The 11,418-nt window shown below is 38.6% G+C and overlaps 1 protein-coding gene across 4 annotated transcripts in view; it reads left to right on the top strand.

Moving 5' to 3' along the window:
* The window catches only part of PLCB4 (phospholipase C, beta 4), a 92,063-nt gene that overhangs the window by 20,326 nt on the left and 60,319 nt on the right, over positions 1-11,418 (top strand). For all 4 annotated transcript variants that reach the window (XM_009699438.1, XM_009699437.1, XM_009699439.1 and 1 more), the window contains exons 7-11: positions 479-560; positions 1,712-1,812; positions 2,432-2,489; positions 7,962-8,070; positions 10,888-11,098. In XM_009699438.1, the coding sequence (XP_009697740.1) occupies positions 479-560; positions 1,712-1,812; positions 2,432-2,489; positions 7,962-8,070; positions 10,888-11,098 (561 nt within the window). The remainder of the gene's footprint in view (positions 1-478; positions 561-1,711; positions 1,813-2,431; positions 2,490-7,961; positions 8,071-10,887; positions 11,099-11,418) is intronic.

Here is an 11,418-nt window from a genome sequence, read left to right on the forward strand (position 1 = left end):
GCTGCCATTAGGAATGCTTCATGCCTACCTTATGGGTGACCTGGGAGGCATAGGTTAATGCTCAGAAAGGAAGGGAAATCACCACAGCCAGGAATGGCTGGAGACATGAGTCGCCTCACTTGTAGAATCTGCTACTTTATGAACAGTCATTTATCTGTGCATAGAGTTTAAAAGAGCCAAGAGAATAATGCTTTGCATGGCTCTGTATCCCAGTATATTGGAAAAAAACCCTCTTTTGTTCTTTTTGCAGTTCATTATTTTGATGTATTTTCTAATGGGTAGTTTGCAGGCAGAGCAGTGCTGCTCTGTGAAGCTTAGAGCACTTTTTTGACTGCACTATTACTTGGAAGATGCTTACATTCATCAGTTGAAGCCAGAGGAAAATGTTGGCAGTAAAAGCAAGAGAGAGTGAACTGATTGTTTAAAAAGTGACTAACGCTTCTCCCTTTTTTTTTTCTCCACTCTTTCTTTGTTTTAGTATTACCAGAACCTTTGCGTCAGGTAAAACAGAAAAAGTGATCTTTCAGGCGCTTAAGGAATTAGGTCTTCCCAGTGGAAAGGTATTCAGTGGTTTTGAATAACTTTTTTGTATACTAATAAATCGATGAATCATTCACATTTGTAGCTGTGATCCAAGTCTTGCATCACATGAAAACATGCCTGTTGTTCATGAGTAACTTATTAATCACTGTAGGTTGTTTACTAAAACCAAAATGTAATTAAATCTGTATGACATAGTGATCCTTTAACCTCTTAGATGAGGCTTCCATTCTTTTCTGTAACAGACTACCTTTCATTCATTTATACCAAGTATATGAGCACGGAATCCGCACATAATACCTTTTTTGTTGCGTGCTGTCCTCTCAGTTGCATTTCTTGGACTCCTTCTGCTCTTTGCTCCCTTCCATTGGAGAACTGCTGCCCCGCTCTGTCCCACTTGCAGCAGGAGCCCCTGCCAGCAGCCTCCCCCAGAGAGGTGACCGCGGGTTACGGTTGCAGCTAGTTTTTTGGGTTTTTTTTGTCATTATGCCCTGCCCCGTCTCCCTTCTTTCCTTTTGGAGACTCCAGTCTTTGGTTCTTGGCCTGCCTGCAGCAAGTGCCTGGTGAGGGGCAGCCCTGCAGGCTCAGCAGCTTGCTGTCTCCTGCAGAGGAGAGGGGATGTAGAAAGACATAAATCCCTAGCCGTAACAGTGCCTGGCACCTGAGATGAAATTTTTCCTCACTGCTGCAGTTCTTGTCTTGTTCACAGGAGGACATGATGCTGAACGTGTTAGCCATGTGTTCCCTCCCTCACAGAAGTTTTACATGCCACTGTATGAGAGCTCCTTTGCTTTTCAAAATCATTGCACCAAACCTGGGACTTTTTCTCAGTGTTCCTCAGCTTCACTATGAGTATCCTGAAGTTTGTACACTATTTAGGACCTTCTGGGTTTTTCTTTAAGCTTCAGAAGAAAAATAAAGACTGTTTTCCAGTTCTGTGTTTATGTCGAATTAATGTTACTGTGAGGTCAGAATATAGGCACATCAAACAGATCTATGATAAAGGTGAATTAAGAACTGTTTTCAGAAAATATGAAAGAAACTTAAGTAAGCATATACTAGGTAAAGAGCTAAAAAAGTTCTCGGTTGCTTTTTCTGATATAAGATACGCTCTTGGGGAAAGAGCGTATAAGCTGTCTTTTGCTAGATAAATTTTTGCCTTTTGTTGCAGAATGATGAAATTGAGCCTGCAGCATTTACTTATGAGAAATTTTATGAGCTCACCCAAAAGATATGTCCCCGAACTGACATAGAGGACCTCTTTAAGAAAATGTAAGTTCAAATTTAATATAATCTTGCTTTAAACTCATTTTGCTGTGTTTTAGTTCATATCTAATAGTGACAGAACACTGTAAGGATTATCTAACCTTGTATCCAGTAGCATCAGGAGTATTTTAAGACAAACTCTATGTTTTTCCCCTTCCTTCCCTCTCAGATTGTAAATGTAAAAGTTCACTCTGTATTTTACAGCAACTTTTACATGAGTTAAGAGGAAGCACCTGGAACTATTATTTTTTTTTTTTGCATTGGCTTTACTAACTACTGTAATTTTAACTTGCTCCTTTAGGTGATTAACACAGTATGTGAACTAATAAAATTAAATAAGAAATTTGAAGTTTAAAAAGTTTCTTCACTCAATTTATTCTCAGCTGGAGGACTTACATGTTGTTTTATGAAGTAACGTTTGTTAAGTTATAGGAGGTATGGGAGATACACTGTGCCAAGCATAGACAGTTAGTATGTTTTCTGTGACTGTTCATTTTGAGATTATAGAGCTACTTCAGGTAGAAAAGTAGGTGGTTTTAAGAGTATCGACAATGTCAACATGTAAATCATACCTACTGTAGCATCGTATATGAAAACTTACATTCTCTAATAAATTTCTTTTCAGCAATGGAGACAAAACTGATTATTTAACGGTAGACCAATTAGTGAGCTTTCTAAATGAAGTAAGCTTTTTCATACATTAACTACCATACAAGTCTGTCTGCAGTGGCTTGCTTCTTCCAATCTTCCCATTGCATGAATCATGCCATTATTTGCTGTGCTTTTGATCCGCTGATCTTTCCATTATGGTAACATCCAGGTGCAAAAATCAGCTCCAACCTTGTATGTTGTCGTGCTTTCTACATGTTGGCTTTGCAGATTGCATCTGTTGATTACTTGCTGTTGTGTTATGTTGTGTGTTATGTGTTATACATTTTATACTGTTACATTCAATGCAGTTTCAACTAAAATAGACCCAGTATTTTATTATAAGCAATTACTTTACCTGTAGGCCACAGCTAAATATATCTGCTAATCCTTCTGAATAACAGAAAAAATGAAGTAGGCTTTTATAAACAGTGGTTTGATTCTTCTCAACAGTGTTATTTCAATCTATTACAAATCTAAGAGCTAAGAAGGATATTTTAAGAGTTTGTATATGATTTTTAAAATACTATGTGTGCAGAATAAGAGGAAATACTTTTCTTGCTTTATTTCCAGAATACAGTTGTTGGCAAGAGTATTTAGTATTTCTTAAAAACATCATGAGTGTGTGAAGTGGTTCAATAAACAGTGTGGGGTTGGGTTTTTTCTATTCCTAAAGCACAGTAAGTTATAGAAGACTGACTTATTCAGAATTGTAACAATAAATGCATTATGTAGATTTGACAAGAACATACACATGGAAAACAGGCACAGTCCACTTGGTTTTGTACCAGTAGATTCTTGTTATCTAGAACATTGATAGCTGTTTTACCTCTCTGTGTAATCTTTTAGGGACTGAGTGCATTGCCAAAAATCTCTCTTATCTAAAATTATTTTACTATCTAAAAATCTATTTTATATATTTATATATATATTTATTTATATATCTGATATTGCTGTGTGAAGATTCAAGCAGTAAGTTTCCCATAGATCAAATTTAGAATATAATTTTCTTTTTCAGTAGGGAATGCATGCCTTACCCTTCACCAAACCTGAATTACATGTCAAAAAAGTATTCAAAAAGAAAAGATAGTGAGAAGCTTAACAACTCCAGGACTAATGGTCACATAATTGGGGCCTTAGTTCATGTCCACATAATTCTCTCTATTAGCAAATCTGAGCATGTGCTTAATCTTACTACTGTGAGTTGTTCTTTTGTCACAGCTGTTTACAGAGTTCAGTGTGTAAATGTTTGCAGGACTTGGGTCGTAGCTAAGGCATGTCGGGTTTGCTTCTGCATTGAAGAGAGAAAGGATAACATTGTTACTTACATTATAAATTGTCCCCTTAAAGTACCTCAGCCCCCCAATTCACTTGTAGTGATAGATGCACTTCACTATGTAATACAGCCCTGTCCCCACCTTGAACCATATTAGCTTCTGATTATTTTTTTTAGTGTTAATCCTCATTTTTCAGTAAACTACTATTTTATCATTATTTTAAAATTGATCTGTGTAATTGTTTTAGTTTAAAGTATGCTTCCTTGAAGCCCAAAATTCTGAAGAACAGCTGCCAGCAATTGTAAGAACTTGCTGGCTTTCTCCAGTAACTGATTAAAAAATTAAAGTTGAATTGTTGTGCTCTCAGTTTTGTATTGGTTTAGCAGTTCTTTTTACAGAATTAGAAGCCTTATTTTATGGGCAGTATTGGAGAAAAATACCTGGTTGGCTACATTCTTATCGACACAACACATTTTGCAATTGGAAATCTTGTATTTGGCCCTTTAGTTCGTGACCATAGCTGGGAAAAATTAGCCAAGTGGTTTGATAGAGTAGGACGTTCATTCTGATGACTGAAACTAATGCCTTTGGCTCTGCTGGAGGTCTTTTGGTCTCCAGGTAGAGTTTAAAGTTTTGATCATGATTTGAAAGACACTAAATGACCCAGAATCTCCCTCCTGAAGTGATCATTTCTGTCCCCTTGACAGCTGGCCAACATTGCAATTAGCAGTGGTGTTTAATGCTGGAAAATATAAAAGGATTATTATATAGGAGGGGGGAGTTACTTGGCAGAGCAATTCTTCATTAGAGTCTTTAACCTAATGTCATGGTTTAAACCCAGCTAGCAACTAAGCACGATGCAGCTGCTCACTCAGTCTCTCTCCCCTGCCCCCCTGGTGGGATGGGAAGGAGAATCAGAAAAAGGTAAGACCTATGGGTTGAGATAAGAACAGTTTGATAATTGAAATAAAGTAAAATATCTTCATAATAATAATTGTAAATATATTGTAGTGAAAAGCGAGATAACAAGCGAGAGGAGTAAAACCTGAGAACACCAAGTGATGCACAATGCAATTGCTCACCACCCACTGAGCGATGCCCAGCCCGTCCCTGAGCAGTGATCGGCCCCTCCCAGCCAAGTCCCCCCCCGTTTCTATACTGGCCATGCCATCCTATGGTTTGGAACAGCCCTTTGGCTCATTTGGGTCAGCTGTCCTGGCCGTGCTCCCTCCCAGCTTCTTGTGCACCTCCTTGCTGGCAGAGCATGGGAAACTGAGAAGTCCTTGACTTAGAGTAAGCACTACTTAGCAACAACTAAAACATCCGTGTGTTATCAACAGTATTCTTATACTAAATCCAAAAAACACAGCACTGTACCAGCTACTGGAAAGAAAATTAATTCTATCCCAGCCGAAACCAGGACACCTAAATTATTTTGGCTTCAGTAACCTCCAAGGCATGCTGTAGAAGTTCTAAGTGTGATGGGTTTTTAAGGGAGCATGAGGATACATTACTGGGTATGAGTGAAGAATGAGCTGCTTTCCTGGAGTTTTGTAGTTTTTCCAAACTGCTGTCTCTATTTAACTTAATGCTGCTGGCTGACAGCTGATTTAATTGTGTATCAGTATTAAAGCTTCTGGGAAGTTTTTAGAAATTTAATTATTGTCAGGCACCAAGTATTTTGTCTAGGTCTTCTTTTTTTAAAGTCAAATTTTGAAAAAAGAAAATGTAGTAGAAAAAGAACTGAGATCACTACTATTGGGATTTGCTTCTGCCATTCATTTGTAGCAATAAATTAATAAGCCAAGTAACTGTCAAAATGGAAATTCAGTAGTCTGACCAGGACTCATCCTTTCTCCTGGGAAGCAGGTATGAGGAGATCCTTTTCTATCCCCATCTTTCCCACTGCTGCCCCTCTTTCCCCCTTCCTTGCTCTTCCTCCTTCCCTCCCACTCACTTGCTCGCTCTTCCTTCCTCCTTCCCACTCGCTTGCTTGCTCTTTCTATCTCTGTTTGTCATCTCCACGAAGGGATGCCCTTCTTACCATTGCACAGAACAAATTAAGAGGCAGAATTGGTTTCAGCACATTGTTGACTGCTGTGCATCTCAGTTTGTATCCGCTCAAAGAGGAGACTGGAGGCCAGGTAGGGGAGGCTAAATATTCTTTCTCTCTTTGCAGAACCATACAGGCATTCTGTCTCCCCATGCTTTTAGATGGTTCACCATCATAGGGTTAAGAATGTCTAGTGTAAGTGTCCTCTAATACAGTGAGCAGAACAGTCAGATGCAACCTTGTTGGACAAACACAATTAGTCCTGGGGCGAGTTGTTGTTCTAGATGAAGCTTCTAGATGATGCTTTTAGTTTTGGTCAGTTTTTGTGTTACAACTTCCTGTGCCAACAAGCTCAGTAGTTCAGAACTTTTCCCGAAAAGATACTAGTAAGCATACTTCCTTTTTTTAAGTAAAACTTCATCAGTTGTCGATTTTGCTTTATTTTTTAAACTAAGGAAACATAAAGACATGCTTTTATTCAAATGGAAAATGGATAATGAGTGAGGATCATTGCTACACGAAGAGTATTTTTCTCTTAGCTCCTTCCAATAACTCTGGGACTCTTTCTCAACAGGAGACGTTTTGCTTTATCCCATTTATTTTGTTCTGTTTGCTTATGACTAACTGTAGAAGAAAGAGAGTGGGGAAGAGCACTGTTCTCGAGTTAAGAACCTTCCCTACTATTTCTTACGATTTTTTGAAGTGGTGTATTGTCACTAATGGTATAAAGCTTGTCATTTATCACAGTAGACTGTAGTGTTGCATGCCAGTGTTGTGTTGCTGTTGTGTGCTGCTTAGCAAGTTATGTCCTGCATCCATCTGCTCTCGTATTATGTTTCATCGGAGTTTTACTTAGATACCCAGACAGTCGATCTCTAGTGAATGAAACTGCTATGTTTTAGATGCTGCAGACTGTCAGTAGCATTACTTGAAAGATCCCTCCTTAATTGCATGATTAAATTGGCATTGGTTGTAATTTCTTGGAATTAATCAAGCACGTGGACCAATGTATTGATTGTAAGAAAAGAGATCAAGTGCTTATTTTTGATTGGATATTGGTTTTTTCAGGAAAAAATATCAAAAAGTTTACACATAAGGAATTACAGCAAATGCTCATAGTGCTGTGCCAAACTATATCAACACCATCCTGTCCACTCCAAATTATTGATCACCAATATGAGGGTGACCTGTTACATTTCTGAATTCTGCTTAAACTAAAGCTTGAAAACTGTGCACCTACTGGGGTAAAAGAGTGCTTTCACAGTCATATTTATTTCTTTATGTTTTATTGCATCTGCTTACATGCCACGACTCCGTTCAATTGTGGTTTTAATTTGCTTTTAATGGAGAATCAGGCACACAGTGTGCAGCTCTAATCCAGCATGGCGAAAAACGAAAGTTACGTAGCACACTATTAAGTGAAAACTTAAAAATTTGTGAGTTTTAGTAGTGCATTAGAAATCACTGCTAAATTTTATCTAAATATTACATATATTATGAAAATCTAATATAATAAATTACTATGAATCAAAGAGATGATACTGTGAAGCTCTTTTAAGTTGTACATATTTCTTCTAAGAACCTACGCTGTTTTTTGCATAGTTAGTAACACAACGTTTCCCCAATTCACAAATAATCATTAGTAGTTGCATATTTCTAAATTCAGGTTTCAAATTCTGTATTTATAGTATGGCTTTATTTTACTTCTAATTTTTATTGTAGCTGTAGATATTGCTGAAGACATGTAGTTTTGCAGAACTGATTACAGTGCCATCAGTCAAGTCTGTCAGTTTACATGACCTACAGAAAAGATTAGAGAGAGAGAATTTACAAAGAAGAGAGATTTAGCTATTTATTTTCAACATTTCATTTGCATGTATATGATGTGCAGTCATTAATTTCCTGAACAAACAAGAGTAAGACATATTCTACGATTGCACTGGATTGGTTTTTTGTAATATTTTTATAATCAAACTGCTTAGCTTTCTGATGAAAGATAAGGTTCATTTTCATTCTAAAGCTAAAGTTACTGTTGAATAGTCTGTAAGTTTTAGGGCTTTTTTTTTTTTTTTTTTAAATGTCCACTTCTTTCTTTCTCATCTGCAGTAATGAAATGCTCTTGGATGATAGCCATGCACTATATTGTTTTGCTGAATTCCGTTGTTTTCTAACCTTAGCATCAACGAGATCCTCGGCTCAATGAAATTTTATTTCCCTTTTATGACACAAAAAGAGCAATGCAGATAATTGAGACATATGAGCCAGATGAAGACTTGAAGAGTAAAGGTAAATGTGGGAGGGAGTTCAGTATTCACCGCTTTCAGGGATTTGGGGAATTTGTTCCAAAGCATCCAAACTTCTAAAAGGAAGCTTACAGTCTTTGTGGTCAGGGGACAAGCACTTATGTGGCCACCCGGTGAACTAGGTCAGGAAACTGATCTGCTGAAAAATCTCTCCCCCTCAAAATCAGTGATATTTTTTTTTTATTTTTTTTTTTTTCCAGAAGGATTATTTCCCTGATCCAGATAACAGTGTGGCTATAAAGACAGCCATCCTGTTACAAAATGGGAAAGGCTAGGGTTGAGTAAATAAGGAACAACACGAAGATGCCTTCTAGCAACAAGGCAACATGCATGTGGCTATGGGCAACATCTCAGAGAGGCTGCAAAGCTGTCCAGATATTGTGTAGAACTTTTAAAAATAAAAAAAATTACCATGTGCACCATTGGATATGCATCTACCTTCTTATAGTATAATCTATAGAGTGCTTGAGGGAAGCAACCTAGCTTAAAACAGGATATTTCAGAACACTGAAAAATGTTCTCCCTGAGCAAGAAGATTGGAAGAAGTGTCTCCAAGCCATTCTTGGGCTGCTCATGTCCTGAGCTGCTATGGGTGTTGGAGGTGTCAGTGGTTGAACTTAGCTCCCAGTTCTTACCTGTTCTGCTGAAATAGCTCTGTTGGGATCAACTGCAGAAATTAAAAATATTACTACTCCATCTGTCCTCCCTGCCCTTTTACTGGAAGTTACTGTCCTCATAGCACGCAGAGGAGGAGAGCGCAGCTTTACAAAGCCTGTAGCCCCTTCAGGCATACTAACAGGAATCCACTTGCACTAGACATTTAGGCTAACGTGTCAAGCTAGCACTGCAGAAGCAGAGTAGCTTTACACATGCACTAGTGCTGCCTCTGCTGATGAAGGATGTGCAGAGCAGTCAACAGGAGGTGGCAATATCTTAAGCCGCCTCAGTAAAGCCTGAGACAGCTCTTGCTCAGTGCTGCAGCGTTGTTGGGTTCCCTGTGTGCCTTTATGTTGCTTTGTGATCACAGGCGTTGACACCAGCGATGCCTTCCGCAGCAACACCTGCCCCTTTCACTTTCTCTGGGCCAATGGTTGGGAAGAGTTTACAGTTGTCTTCCTCAGTCTGTAAACTTCAGGAATCCTTCTGTAGCTGGATATTTAGCTTTCACCGTTCCTTATAGAGGTTTAGTCCTGCCCAAACCGCAGGAGGAAGAGCTTGTGCTGTACATGCTCTGTACATGTACTGCGTTGTACACTGGGTTAATAGATTGCTGTTTTAGTTCTGTGAAGCAACTGGCTCTTCCTCAGTTACATTTCAGTAACAGGAGGAGTAAGTAAAGCTGAAGAAGTTCGTGCTGTCCAGTTTGGTAACCAGGGTCTGCTCAGGAACACTACAAAAGCAAATTCTTCCACCTGGTCCATGCATGTCAAAAATACAAAGGCTGGTCTGTTGACCACGTAGAGCTCCGTTAAGTTGTTGAAGTCTCAGCCATTGTTTGTCCATAATGCCTGCCCAGCTGTGACTTTTTTTTCTACTAGGTGATGTACTAGAAGTGTGTATCTTCTGACATACTTTGTGCTGCTGCCTTTAAGTTCCCGGTGATCAACAAAAGAAAAACATTCTTAAAGTTGAAAATTCCATTTTGCCCCCTTTTTTTTCCCCTTCTTCCAAAACTCACACTCAGCTGAGGGGATTTGATAAGGCGTTCCAGAACAGTTCACCTCTAGCTGACACCAAGCACAGAAAATTTAAGCTCCAGTAGAGGATTTTTTCAGAAAACTAGGAGCAGAATGAAAAGCAGGTTTACTGGAGTAAGAAAAAGGTGGTCTTAAACAAAATAAAAATAGGACTATTGCAACCTGTACCTTAACAGTAGCTGAGTGTTCGTACATGACTTTAGGAAAAGCAATCTCCAAATTAGTGCCAGATAACCATTCTCTGCAGTGACTCTTTATGAGTAATCCCTTCTTCCCCACCCCAGATCATTTTTCACTCTGTTGGCCACTTTAAAACTGATACTGCAGTACTGATTATTCTTGCTTTGTTTTCATTAAAATTTATCCCTTGGTTTATATTTTTTATACTTTATGAGGCATATAACAGCAGAGAAATAAGAAAAAGGTGTTATGAATTCTGTCCTCTGAATTACTGGATGTCCCATGTTCATTGTAGAAAACAGCTTGCTTTTCATTATAAAGGAATAAACCTGTATTTCAAACAGTAAACTCAAAAGTATCTTAGATTTTCCTAATGCTTTGCAAATGAACACGTGCAAATGTTTTCGGGTACATTTCCATTTGGTTTTGTCAGTGGAGAACAGTCTCTGCACATGCCGCAAGCTGATTAACAGCGATGCAGCACAGTCAGGGCAGGACTGAGTATGAAATAGGGGAGAAAAGTACCACAGAAGACTGGTACATGCAAGCTCACAATTTCTGGCTCACAAATTCACAGAGCCCAAAATTGTTGGGAGTATTCTGAGACGATGTCACTACTGACCTGCCTTCTTCACATCCTTTTGATGCCTTAGGTGTAATGGTGAGTGCTGGGCATAGGACATTGAGCTAGGTAGGCACCTGATTTTTTTTCTTTTGTTATCTGAGAACACAGTGGCAGATTTTGCACCAGGGACACAGTTGCTCATCAGCTTGGAGCACTGGAAGGGGAGAGCTTCTGTTTGCTTGCAGAAGCCTGTGTAAACATAGCTTTCGTGCTGGGGTTCCTGCTCTGCGAGACAGTTTGCTTCCTGCCAACTATAAATTTCTAGTAGTAATTTACCATGCTTTCTTCTTCCTTCTAGGTGTTATATCAAGTGATGGGTTTTGCAGATACTTGATGTCAGATGAAAATGCCCCAGTTTTCCTAGACCGTTTGGAATTATATCAAGAAATGGACCATCCTTTGGCTCATTATTTCATCAGTTCCTCTCACAATACATATTTAACAGGCAGGCAGTTTGGTGGCAAGTCTTCGGTGGAGATGTACAGACAAGTGCTTTTGGCTGGATGCAGGTTGGAAGCAGGAGATAACGACCTTTAATATTTGCGAACCAAATACTTTAAACCTACATAATATACCTTGGTGATGATAGATTGCATAATTGAATGTATAAATATATTAGTGTGGTAAATTAAAATATACATATTTAAGATACTTTTTCTCACAAAAAAACGTTGAAAGGCAGTGGAATGTAGAAATTGATGTCAGGCGAGAGTTTTTGAGAAAGATAACAGGAGTTTGATCTCAAAATGACAACTGAAGAATTTCAGAGGGCGTTCTGCTTTAATTAAGAAGTTTATATGTAAATGAGAATCAATTTATGATTTCCTGC

The sequence above is a fragment of the Cariama cristata genome, unplaced genomic scaffold, assembly GCF_000690535.1.
Source record: "Cariama cristata isolate BGI_N322 unplaced genomic scaffold, ASM69053v1 scaffold4004, whole genome shotgun sequence".
NCBI lineage: Eukaryota > Metazoa > Chordata > Aves > Cariamiformes > Cariamidae > Cariama > Cariama cristata.